This window comes from Aplysia californica, unplaced genomic scaffold (genome assembly GCF_000002075.1).
Source record: "Aplysia californica isolate F4 #8 unplaced genomic scaffold, AplCal3.0 scaffold00271, whole genome shotgun sequence".
Classification (NCBI taxonomy): Eukaryota; Metazoa; Mollusca; class Gastropoda; order Aplysiida; family Aplysiidae; genus Aplysia; species Aplysia californica.
The window spans coordinates 2,458-15,992 of NW_004797541.1; the positions used below are offsets into that span (position 1 = coordinate 2,458).

Here is a 13,535-nt window from a genome sequence, read left to right on the forward strand (position 1 = left end):
AAAGTCAGTAGACTTATTTTTTAAATGTTTTAAAACCGATTTATCTCATTACTATCACTAATGCCAAAATATGGATGTCCAAGCGGCTCCATATTTAAAATAGAAATCCAGTACCTGCTTAACAAAAACGGCGAATGACTTATGTTCAAGAAAGATGAAGGAAGGGGGTTAGGTGGAAAGAGTTTGAGTCTCCTTTAATAGTACTGTACCCGGTTTTATCTATCATAGTAGTCTCCCCCTGAGATCCCACCGTTTATGATCCCGATTCACTTGAAGAAAAAATAAAAGAAACAGTCCCGATAAAACAACAAATTTTGTTACAGAAAAGTCACCACTAATTTAATATCCCATTCTGGAGTCTGAAGCATTTTAGATAATGTTTTACTGAACAAAAAGAACTTTCATGGATAATCCACACTCATAACATACGATCACATCTCCGCTCTAAATTTTTCGACGAGTGGTACAATGTTCGCCTCAGGCGCAGGGACCACGACATAGATCTAATGAAAGGATCACACCCAGTCCAGGCGTGAACTTATCGACGCCTTTGATTTTTCCGAACATCAAGGCGTGATTCGGTAGGCAGGGCCAACAAGGCCGCATCAGATATTAATTATGGGATCACACCGAACAGCGATTTCATCGGTGCTTTTTTCCCCCTGACCATCTCTATCAGGTGTGCATCCGAATTTGCTAGACAGACTTTGCGCCGGTACTCTGGGACTGTCCGATGCCTAAGTTGTGTAATGTTGAGCCAGCCTTTCATTCTTCGATGTAATTGGTGCGTTTACAACCCAATGATGCGTTACGACCCGAATATGAGCGGTGATTTCGGTCAGAGATGAAGGCAAGCAATAATTGACAGGTAAAGAGGGTGAGCAATGAGTGAGATTACGCTTTAAAAATTATTACATGTATTATAATAGGCTAAGGAACCCAACAACGCAAGCTAACAATTAAGACTACAGTATTTGTGCATCTAGATCTATACAGTTTGTAAATTTTTATCCTATTTTAAAAGACAAAGGACACTGTAACTATTACCTTATCAATAGTTAAGATCATTTAGGGGGGGGGTTGCACTCGTTAAAAAAAGGAAACAAAATTACTGTGCTCAATAATTCATTAACAAATGCATCATTGTTAGCAATCAGTTAAAGCTGATTTTGATTCTCTTTTGCTCTATAATGTTCTTGTGTGAAGGCCTTTTACCTATGCTTTCTTGACCTAAGACAACGTAGATCTATTATAGTCCTGTATGTTCACCATAACACATGAAAGCTAGCAGTGGCACTCCCATTGAATCGTGCAATCATTGTCAAATTCGATATTTTGTCGTAGCCTGTTTTAAGGTCCTTGGCTTGCACCTCCACACCACAACCCCCTTCCCTTGGCTGGAGTCCACCAAGACCGAGACCTGCCTAGCCTAGGCCTACGTATTGGCCCATGTGTTGTGGGCACGCATGCTGCACGAAGTAGATCTTTTGACCAGGCAGTCAGGAAGATGGGTATATCTGCTAGATCAAGTCAAATACTGTACCAGTGCTTTTCTTCCATGAAATTAACTTTGTGCGTTTTTTTGGTCTGGATTTGAAAAAAAAATTCATTCTTATTACGACTTGCTTCTGTTCAGTCTTTTGAGCTGAACGTTCTCAAATGAAATTAAATAATTTCACGATGTAGGCTAGACCATTCTAGATCTAGATCTAGCCTAGGCTTAGGGCCAATGTCGATACACTCGCCATCTAGCCAATAAGGCAATCTTGAATCTTGTCACGTGATCAAAATGGCTGAATTTCGCCGCCTGTTTGAAATCGCTTGATGTTGTTGTTGCGTTGCATGAATGGGTCTACAATTGATGTATGGACTTATAGCCCTAACGTTTGCAAAAGATTTTAGTTAAAGCGACAAGATGTGTCGGACGTGAGACTAAAAACGGTTCGTAAATCAATTGCACTTATTTCTCGTAGATTATATTTTATGAATTTACAATCTCTGTTCGGAGTGTGTTGTTAGTGTTAGTGTTAGTTACTCCACCGCTACCAGTCACAGCACTGGACAGGAGGACCCAATCAATGACAAACATTATATGATTATTGATCACTAGGCCCCTATAACAATACAAAACTAAAATGACGCCAAAATGACAAATCTAGGCTATCTCTGCTGCCATCTAGATCTAGATCTAGATAGATTCTATCTAGAAAACAGATCTATCCCACCCTCCCACACACACTCATCAAGAGAAGGCGAAGGCAGAAGGCAACACAGCAGAGACGAGACGCATTTTTACACTTACACAGTACAGTATACAGGGCTCCCCTTTTCAGGCCAACTTAAAAGGTTCCTTCACCCTTTGGTTTACTATTCGATACTATTTGAAGGGGTATTTAAACCCTTGTTTTAGAAACTTAAGGGTAGTAAAAGTCAAGAAAGTGGCTATTCTCACCCGCCCGGAAGTTCTCGCAAGATCAACTCCTCCCCTCTTCTCTCTACCACTGTCTCTTTCTGAATACTGTCTATCGGTGTGGACGATCAAATTGACCAAAACAAAGTTAAAATATGATGTTAAAACACAAAAGTAAATTATTTGGTTGTCTACAAAGATGCTACGGCTATTTAACTTTTCGAATCGAGCCGAACTACGCGGGTCGCCATTTTGTTTTGCCCGGTAATTCTCGCACTACTCCTCTCTCTCTTTCTCTCTCTCTCTCCACTGCCCACAGACAAAATTGTACGCTTTTAGTAGGCTACAGTTGTAATGGAACGTTTGTTCACGGCACAGAATTCTACAATTTTTCTGTTATCACAGTGTAGAATTCTGTGGTTTAGGGTGAACGCAAAATTTGGTGAACGCGCACTGGGTGAGAATAGCCACAACACTCGCCTGCACTATTCTCACTCCGGGTGAGAATAGAGGTGGCCAAAAGTCAATATCTCATTATTTTATAGTATATATAAGATTTTTTGCTTGTAAACATTTAGTATAGTATGGGGTTTTACGGTGCTCGCAACTGCATGGTTAATTTGTAAACATTTAACTCACACGCACATGTTGTTCGTCCTTCGCATTTGAAGATGACCATGACTTCACAAATTGGTCTGTTGACGGTTACTGTGAGTCCGGAGATGGCTGAAGTCCTATCCGGGCTCGAAAGGTTCGCCCACATTGTGGGCACGGGTAGTCTGCTGTTTGACTTGTGGTGGAGGCAGAGGTCTGGACTTGCGCACGTTGCATTTTTGTTTAGCCTCGGCGATTCGCTTGGCCTCTGCTGCTTTGGCTCCCTTCGTTAGCTTGCAGCGCCACGTTGGACGATCTTGGGCCAGCGTTTCCCACGAGTCGTTCAGGATTCCAAGTTCCTTGAGGGAGACTTTGAGGCAGTCCTTGAAACGTTTTTTCTGCCCCCCAACTGAGCGCTTGCCATGAAGCAGCTCTCCATACATCAGCTGTTTGGGCAACCTGCTGTCCGCCATTCTGATCACGTGGCTGGCCCATCTGGCTCGCGTTTTGTGAAGGATGGTATAGATGCTGGGTTTTCCGGCTCGCTCTAAAACAGCAGTGTCTGGGGCTTTGTCCTGCCATCGGATGCGGAGGATTTAACGAAGACAGCTCAGGTGGAACAGGTTGAGCTGCTTGGTAGCAATGCCCACCGAGCGCGTTTTGTTCTGCCGATTTTTGGCCCCCCTCAACGGGGGTGTTTCGTGGGACGCACTAACGCAAAGGTTGTTGTCTTCAACTCGCTCTCACGCCGCTTCTCGTGGATGGATATGAATGAAACTTGGCAGCCAATCAGAAAAGAGGTCAATCTCGTAGTTTGCAGTTTGACAACATTGTACCCATACTAGAAGCAGTCGAAAATGTTTGCGAAAGTGGTTGATGTGGTGCGCTTTGAAGGTTTTTCGGAGCTGTGATTTGTCAAACTGACTGATACGTTGTACACCATTTTTCTTTATTCCCATAAAATTTCATGCTTCTGTGTTTAGCGGTTTTGGCGTAATCTTTAAAAATGTGGGAGTAACTAAGGGAAAAAGCGACATAGCCATTTGCGCGTGCTGGGTGAACGGCCGACGGCCTGGAAATTTCCACTGAGTGACATCATCAGCCATCGGTCGCCTCGGGCGCTACAAACGAGGCCCCGCTTTATGTGAAATGGAAAGGTGGGGAAGGATACTTGAAAACTAAATGGGGGCCTTGATAACTTGCGTTTTTGTTGCATTTTAGTCACAATACAATAGATGTAGTCATTTTTATTTGCTTGATTGCATGACAGAAGAATAGAAATAGAAAAGCAAACATCTTGAGAAGTGGTATGTATGGCATTGTGTTTGCGTTATGAAAGCCTATTCCCCCCTCTGGGGAAAGCACACACTTGGACTCGTCCTCTGTGCTCTGTTTGAAAAAGTGAGGCATTAAGATTGTTATTAAAGAGTATGGTACTTATTTAGTCCAGTCTGGGAAGATAGTCCCGTTTATACATTGTTATCGTTCACACGTGCATGCGTGAGTGCGCGCGCGTGCATGTGTGTGTGTGTGCGCGCGCGCGAGAGAGAGAGTGAGAGAGAGAGAGAAGGGGGGGGGGGGGTGTAAATATGTTACATTTATTGTATGAGTTGTAGCCTACACTTGCGAAATATTCCCATGACGTGTAAACTATAAATCTGAACGCATCTTAATCTACCACACAATAGGACACTGTCTAACAATGGATATATATACACAGAGACGATCGTATTGTCTATAACAAAGTATGCATGCTTTTACTAGTACAGAACTGGATTTATTAGTAGCTCTCTACTTACTTTTTTGTGACAAACATTATTGATCCAGAGCATTGCTTGGCAAGGAGGAACCTTTTATGTTGCCAAGTTTCATTCAAATATCATGACTTTGGGAGAACATATGACTGATAATCTTTGTAAATCTGTAAAGAACGCCACTTTTTTACCTGCTAATGTCTTTACAACTCAAAAAGTATGACAGATATTAAAAATCTGACTGCATGACTAGATTCTGCATTAAAAAATGTACTAGACTGCCAAGTTTCATTTACATGTTCCAAGAAATAGGCGAGCTATGACAAATTTTGCCTCAAAACGCACTGAAAACGGCCACATTTTTACCCATAAACGTCTTCATAACTCAAAGAATAGGATAGCTATGAAAAATCTGAAAGCAGGACTAGATTCTGCACTAGAAAATGTACTTTGTTGCCAAGTTTCTTTTTAATACTCCGAGAAATGAGCAGGTTATGACGAATATTGTCTCAAAACACACCAAAGAACGTCCCATATTTTGGGGTTTTTTAATTATATATATATATAAAAGTGTACCAGAAATTGATTGATTAAAAAATCCGTAACTTTTTTATTGATGGATTTCAAAAATTCAAAAAGTTCCATGCTCTGTGAAGATAAAGCTACAAAATGCACCTATTTGCAAACACTTTATGGCAAAAAAAGGATTTTCGTGGTCATTGCTATGCTTGGCGTGTCTGCTGTAGACAGTCCAGGTCTCGCTGGCGTAGAAAAGAATGGTAAGAACCACTGCCCGGTAGACCTTCAGTTTTGTGGAGAGGCTGAGTCCTCTGCGCTCCCAGACATTCTTGCGAAGTCTTCCAAAGGCGGCGCTGGCCTTGGCAACTCTGGTGTTTATTTCAGCATCTATATGAACGGCTCGTGAAAGTGTGCTGCCTAGGTATGTAAAGTGGTCAGCTGCCTGGAGTTTCTGTCCCTTCACCATGATTTGTGGCACTGTGTATGGTTGACCAGGGGCTGGTTGGTACAAGACTTCGGTTTTCTTGGTGTTGATGGTGAGGCCGAAGTTGTACACAGGCTAAGGTGAAACAGTTAATTTCGTTTTGCATACACTCTTCTGTGCTAGCGTTGAGTGCACAGTCATCGGCGAAGAGAAGTTCCCTGATGACTGTTTCTTTCACCTTGGTGTAACGGCCTGGAAGCGCCTGATGTTGAACACGCACATATTCACACTGACACACACAGAGTGACCATGACTATGATTGAATGCTAACGATTTTTAATTAACTTAACCCTATCCGTACGCCCTGGGGTCATTTTGTACCCCCAGGGTTGTATTCTTCACATTTTTGAATACTTGTAGTACGAAGATCTCTTTGAAACTTTCAGTACTTCTTAAAAAATTTTGACCGACTGCTATGCAAAAGCGTACGGATCGGATTAACGAATAAATTTCCTCTTTGGGAAGTAGTGGCACAGGGTTCCCCACGTCGTATGGATACAATAGTAAAACACGACGTACGGATAGGGTTCAGAAATAAATGAGTAATATTGACTGGAATTAGAGCTGTGTCCATATGGAGGGGGGAAGAGTGGTGGTGGTTGAGCAGTTGGGCCTATCAAAATAAAATAAAGTTGACAAACCAAAAGGGGTCAATTCCGACTGTAATACACCAAGAAAAATAGACCTGCCACTCTTCTATGAAATCTAAAAGTCAGGATCTCAGTGGGGAAAAAATTGGGACTTGGTGAAAAAAATCGGGATCAACGACAAATCACCTAGGTCACTGCCAAGCTTACTTAAAAAAATTCCAGGGGTGTCCATTATTATATCCATGTATATTTTTCCCACTGCGCGCGTGCGTGTGTGTGGAGTATGTGTGTGTGCGCGCGCGTGCCTGTGTGTGTTTTATAAAATTATATTTTAAATCCTGAAGTATCATGTCAAGCTCTTCTAGTCCATGTGTTTTACTTGGATAAGTACCGAAAGACCCTTCAACCAATGCACATGAACTTAAATTGAACCCGTCAACAGACGGTCCCCGCAACACGCAGAACTCACACGCCTAAGTCAAGTCACGTGGTGCGATCGCGCGATTGAAACAGTTTTACTGACGGTCTTGATGATGGGCTCGACTAACTGGAACTCGGACAAAGTATGTTTTGGCGAAAGTAGATCTTGAGAATGTTTTAAGTCGGACGGCAAAATCAATACTACTTCCATTATAATTGAAATAACAAGTGTGAGCAAAGATCCAACACCACTTTTGGTGAGTCAACTACTAAATTCAACATAGCGACATTTAGGAAAATAGTGCTCCGAGTTTCTGCTGACATAAAGTTTAACGAGTGCTTCCCCTGACAGAAAAGAAGGCAGAGTAAGATATTGGAAAAATTCTGCGCCACAGACGGAACAACAAAAAACAATTATTTTTTTTAAAAAACCCGGGTACGTCTGATCAAAATCGGGAAAATCTGGATGCTTGAGATTTAAGACAGGGATGAGTGGCAGGTTTGGAATATTGATTCATTATTCTTCAACGCCATCCCAGGGTTCACATTCCAGTCTTTCCAGACTTTCGATGGCGGACAATTCATGTTTACTAGCGTATTAAAGAAGGATGGTGGTAATCTCAAGGCAGGGGTAAATTCAAGGCACGACACCGGCAAATGTGAGCGACCGACCAGAATGTGGGCGGAGCTTCTGTGCTGAAGCCAGCCGATATGTAGGTCGACTAGTCGACTTCTTCTGAGACTGAGGGTGACTGCTGTCGTGCATGTGTGTGGGTGTGTGGTCAAATCATTGACTCGGCTTTGGGATAGAGAAGAGGGAAAATGATGTTTGCCAGACGCAGACCGCCGAGTTTTAAAAGAGTATGCAAACCCCCGAAATGAAATTATAGATAGTAAAGCTCACGCACCACCAAAACTTTAAGGGGGTAATCTGCAGGTTTAATACGTAATATAGGCCCATTTGTGCGTAAAGGGGAGCCCTGGTACAGCTTCATCTTACTTCACGTAATTTAGATCTATACATCTGTATCTTTGCTCTCCCCCCCCTCCCCCCCCCCCCTGTTAAAAAAACAACAACACACACACACACACACAAACAGATCTAGATCTAGAGCCCTTGGGAACACGGTCCCCTTACACTAAAAAAATTGGCAGGCTCTATTTCTCCGAATGCTCGGGAAAATAAACTTGAACTCTAGATCTATTTCTCCGAACGGTTTCCGTTCTCGAGATTTGTTAATTTGCGAATTTAGTGGCACGCGCGTGTGTGTGTAAGGGAGTGTGCGCGCGTGTGTATTGTATGTGTGTGTGTGTATAAGGTGTGAATGAGGCGGGGGGCGTGGAGGGATTTTATTTGTATACATGAACTTGACTCTTGAGAAGGATTTTAGCTCTTGTCCTGCGTCTGTGCTGGGCGGGCGGGCGAACGGACGAACTCTAGCAGACGAGAAACTCGACGCGAATTTAGACCCGTTGTCTATTGTTTGTTAATTAGGCCTGATGTTTCAAACCACTAGCGGTGCCACAGGGAGTGAGAGAGGCTGGTGACGTTTTACTATGTGTAACCTTTCACCTCGTGCGTGGGGCACACTGTGTACGTTCCAATTATCCGCCATGAACGCCTAGCTACAATGTGAGGCAGGAGGGTGACTTTTTAATTAATTTTTTTTGGGGGAGGGGGGCGGGGTGTTGTAAGTTGTAGGCAATGGAAGGAGTGGTTCCCGTCCGCCCGCTCGAATGCATGGAGTCTCTCGGTCCGCCCGTCCGCTCGCTCGCTAAACGAACTGTTGTCTCTGTCAGATGTATAGCGAGTAGCAAACTACTTTTTACAAACGGACGGTTCGTTACCCGTCCGCTCGTTTGCAGGTAGTGCCAACGAGTAGTTCGTTACTCGCCGACGCTAATTTTGCGAGCCCGACCCAACCCTTCTACCAACTTGACATGTTTTGATTGAGACGTATGCCTCGGTTACAAGCGATTATTATTTATACTGTACTGTACTTTCTTTCAGCTTTTGAATCGTTGGACGAGGGAATAAGTTTGCTTGAGAAATGACGTCCCCGTGTCACAGTCAAAGTAACAGAGGTGAGTTAACCATTCAAAGAAGTACAGTAGAACATGACTATAGCGGCACCCGCTGTGGCCGGACCTCACTGGAATCCCCCTCTTTTTTCCAATGTAAACTCAATTACTCATGCTTGGATATAGCGAGGCAAGGAAAGTCTCGAACTTGGGTACAGCCGAAGAGATCGAGCGAACTCTAGCTGTGGAGAAGGGGGGGGGGGGGGCTATAAGCGGGATCCAAACAGGCAGTCAGCAGTGCGGTGTTGTGATTGACCAGTCCAATGATGAGTGAGGTGGGAAAGGCGGCAGAGAGAGATGGTGTGGAGAGACATGTTACGTGAGCCACTCCAAAATTTAAAATGATGTGCCATAGCCTAGACACTCAGTACTGATATAAGAGCGTGTATAGTCTATAGCCCTTGGCTAGGCCAAAAAGTAAAAGAAAGAGGAGAGCGTGTTATTCCTGATTCATTGAATTTCGATCGTTGATGCTCAGGCATACGTACGCATCCTCTTCACCACTGTAGGCCTACTGGAACGATAGACAGCACAGGCAACAAACCAAGGAAAGGATGGCTTCCAACCAAGACTAAAGGATATGCTTCTCACTCGAATTATAAAAGGCGGAGATAATCAACGAAGTTGTCAATGAAAGGAAAACTAATCCAAAAGCGCAAATTTTTTTTAAATTAAAGGGGTGTAATCGTGCGGATTTTTAGAATTTTTCCGGTAATTTTCCCTTTGCCTTCCTACCTTCTTCTGGAGCCAAAAATCTCGCTATTGCCGTGTTCTACTGTACTTTTGAGACAAAATCTTTCTTACTATGGGATTATGCAGGATTACCCCTCTTTTTTGAGTTCTAACTTTTTTGCTGAACCATACCTTCAGGGTACTTTAACCTTTCACCCCTACCTGTTCCTCATTTTACTGCACCCACATCAAATAGGTTTGGTACTCCCTTATAAATTCCAGCGCTTGCCAACTTGGATAGTATTGTTCTCTACTGCATAGAATACAGTAAGAGTAAACTAATATGTTTTCACGTATGCCCATGTTTGCGAGAGCACCCCTGTACCTTAGTACAATCTTCAGTTTTCAACAGTAGACCCCTACTGCTTAATACCAAGAGTAGCTACTTATGTCATTAATGTACCCATTCCTGCTGTTTCAAATATATATATCTAATTTTTTTTTTTTTCCAGTGTGTCTGTTCTGTCGGAGCGCATCTGTTGACGAGATTGATCTCGGGAAAATACACGAGAAAGTTGATGTGACTGTGCATTATTTTTGTATGGTGAGAAGCTAAAAGATTTCAGTAATAACTGTGTAGTAGAGTCATGTTTAATTACTTTTTAAAGAATTCTTTATGTTTTTCATAATAAGAATTTTTAAAATACTTTAAGAGTTTAAAAAATGGATTCAATTGGAAATGAAGGTTTTGATTGTACTGTGGTGTATATATTACAGATAGACATAAGATTCCTGGGTGGTTTGCGGGTGCTCTGGTGTGGTTTGCTCCTTCTTTCCTATCGAACAACTATCGTCCTGATCTCTCCTCCTTTTTTGTATTTGTTACTCTTGTAACATGTCTAATCTTCGGCATTTTTTATTACATTAATGTGTTGCAAGTGCTGTGAAGCTCTCTTTAAAACTAAAAAGACACAAAATTCACCTCTATGGCAGTAAGATTTAGACTTTTTGACTTTTATATCAGCAGTTCATTCTAAACTTTTTGACAAACACCTTTTAACCCGATTTTGGATGAACCAGTGAAAAAAAAAAAGTACATTTCGTTTTAAAATATCGAATGAAATGAACAGTTTAGGAGTATCAGTTTGCAGCATTTGATGCTCTAAAAATGAATCGTATTTGTACTAAATATAATTTTTTCCATTTACTGACGGTTATGTGAAATCAGAAAGGAAGAATTTGTGGTTTGCAGGTTTTTCTTCTGTCTAGAAATGGAAACAAGGAAAGAACACAACTGTCTAGTTAAAAAATATGCTTCCTGTTAAAATCAGTGTCTCAGTGTGTAATTAACCTGGTCAGTTGTCTGTCAGTCCCAAAAGGGGAGTTTAAAAAGGTCAAATGTGCCTAATTTAATGGAGCTGCTATGACAGTTTGCTTTTCTACAGCTATAAAAGTGATATGTTTTGTTGTAATGTTTATTAATGTCTCTGATGTTTTACATGTCAGTTGTGATAATTGATTTCTTGTTGGATTTTTTTTCTCAGTTGTTGTCCAGTGGACTGACTCAGAATACAAGAGTATCTGACAAAAAAAGCATTCTGGGATTTACATTATCAGACATCAGAAAAGAAGCTTTAAGAGGCAGGAGGCTGGTATGTAATCTTTTCAGCTCAGTTTTAAATTAATTAAATTAAGTGTTGGAGAGTTATTTTCAAATGTGAAATACATTATTCTAAACATTATTTCCTGAAAAGTTAAAACAGTACTGTTGTAACCTTTTGGAATGCTTTGACCATTGAGTAATTACCATTATGCTTTATCTTTTTAATTCAGTAGTTGTAAGAGGCTAGTCATAGTTTTATTTACTCGTACATTTGTTTGTGCTGGAATATAGTCCAGCCCCTCTCAGACTAACACACAGTGTGTTTATAGAGGTGATCCAAGTGCTGGATGTCTTTTGTTTGAAGTACACATCAAAACTGCTGTAAAGACCACTTGTCCAAGACAAACGCTTTAAAAACCCAACCACTTCCCACCCCCCTGTATTTTTCCATTAGTGAAAAATTAGACAGGAGATAAAAAGCCATTTTTTTTCTTTAATGTTCATATAATTATATACTACAGGTTCCTTTTTTAGAAGTAGGGAAGTCTTAAAGTTTTCCGTTCTACTCAATTTTGTATGTGTAATGTTCAGAACTTAATATTTAATGAAAATGTTGGTTGATTTTCTTCATATTTGCGAATATGACATCCCCTTAGTTGATAAAAAAAACTTTTGTTGTTGAAATTGGTGCAAAGATTGTCAAGTTATTGCTTTTTAGTTTGTTTTTTTTTACACCTGGCAGTTTGCTTTTCAGTTAACACTTACAGTATCGTTGGTGACTTTGCCATAGTATGCGCTCACTACCCCTGGCAACCTGGCACAACAAACATAATTAAATAATTAAACAATGAAGGGACGCACTGCACTGAAATAAAAACCAGGAAGTCACTCTATATGATAGCTGAATTGTTGATGAAGCTCTCTGAATTTTTAAATCGCGTTTCTTGCGTTGTCAAGCTTTTTCTCATTAAAAAAACCTCTACCATGAGTTCAGCGTTCTAAACTGGTGCGGTACCCAAGGGTTTTTCACGATATGAGCCTTCAGTACTGTAAGTGTTAATTCAGGATCTGTGTGTTCAAGAATAAAAATCCTTTCTTTCTTCTTTCATGTTTTCAGAAATGTTGTTTTTGTAAATCAAAGGGAGCTACAATAGGTTGCTGCGTCAAAACTTGTAAAAAAGCATTCCATCTCACTTGCGGAAGACAGAATGGCACGATGCATCATTTCTTCAATGACTTCAGGTAGGTTTTCAGCATAGCTTTGGATTGCAAAGAGGTAGTAAATCGTTGTTTGTTCTTAATCCCTGTTTGTAGTGGTATGTCTATTCGTTCACTTTCTAAACCGCTTCCACCCCCAGTGGGTCGGGGGGATATAAATAGACCCACTGCTTCGTCTGCAGAAGGTGCAACCCCTTCAAAGGCGGAGTGTCGCACAAGGACCCCAACCCTCTGGGATCCGTGTGTGACACTCACTTTGGTGTATCTTTCTCTTCTTCTTCCTTCTTTCTTTCTTCTTCTATCTTTTCTCCCACTGCTGACCTCAAGTGCAGCAAAAAGAGAGGTCACCCATCCCACAAAGTGGGCTCCTCGTTGACCGTGAGGTGCGACCCATGCGGAGGGAAACTGGGTACCTGGCGGTTGAGGTGAGATCAGTCCACGGACTGTCCCTCACCAACACACCTCTTTGGCCCAGGTTTTCCTCTTAGACGGGAGGGTGGCACGGCCCATGCCACTCAATCGGTTGAGAGCTGAAACCCCATCAAGCCCTGGGTCAATCTTGACGGGAGGGTCTTGTACTTTCTCGTTGAGAGTATAGCTCCGGGGTAACCCTGGCACAGCTCTGGTCATCCGAGCAATGTGTCCCCTTGTTGGGCTCCGTGGCGGGCGGGGAGCCCCGGAGTGGAATAAAATAGAAAACTCTCATGGGATCCAAATCTAAAATAGACCCTTCCCCAGCTCCCAACATAAAGAAGTCTCGGCTCGCGGAAGCGGGTGCGGCCGCCAAGCCGAGCAAAAGCTCAAAAAATGGTAAAAGGACCTTTACCGATGCCTCTTTCCTCCCTCCTCCCAAGGAGCTTCTGAGGCAACTGTACGTGGCCATCTCCAGTACAAAAGACGCACAGAGAAGAATTACCGATCTCAACCTCTTTAACCTTTTGCCACTCGGAGGCGCCGATGTGCGCCGTCATCGCTAACCCCCGTAGTCGCCGATGTGCGCCGACACGCCCACTCGATTCACCCGTTTGCACTACTTTCGTTTCTACGTTTTCTCGCTTCCTGCGAGGTCGCACGAGATTGCCGAGCTTATAGCGAGAATCTAGAGTGGTTGCCCTTTACTGTCGTGTTTATTTGGTGAAAATCGATCGAAGCACGCGAGAGCGGCGATTTTTTAAATTTCGTGCTTTTT

General features: G+C 42.2%; 1 protein-coding gene across 3 annotated transcripts in view; it reads left to right on the forward strand.

Moving 5' to 3' along the window:
- The first annotated feature begins 1,781 nt into the window (after positions 1–1,781).
- LOC101852028 (PHD finger protein 7) overlaps positions 1,782–13,535 on the forward strand; it is a 32,345-nt gene continuing 20,591 nt past the window's right edge. For all 3 annotated transcript variants that reach the window (XM_013084083.2, XM_005101126.3, XM_013084084.2), the window contains exons 1-5: positions 1,782–1,941; positions 8,783–8,856; positions 10,038–10,129; positions 11,070–11,177; positions 12,246–12,370. In XM_013084083.2, the coding sequence (XP_012939537.1) occupies positions 8,823–8,856; positions 10,038–10,129; positions 11,070–11,177; positions 12,246–12,370 (359 nt within the window). In that variant the 5' untranslated portion in view covers positions 1,782–1,941; positions 8,783–8,822. The remainder of the gene's footprint in view (positions 1,942–8,782; positions 8,857–10,037; positions 10,130–11,069; positions 11,178–12,245; positions 12,371–13,535) is intronic.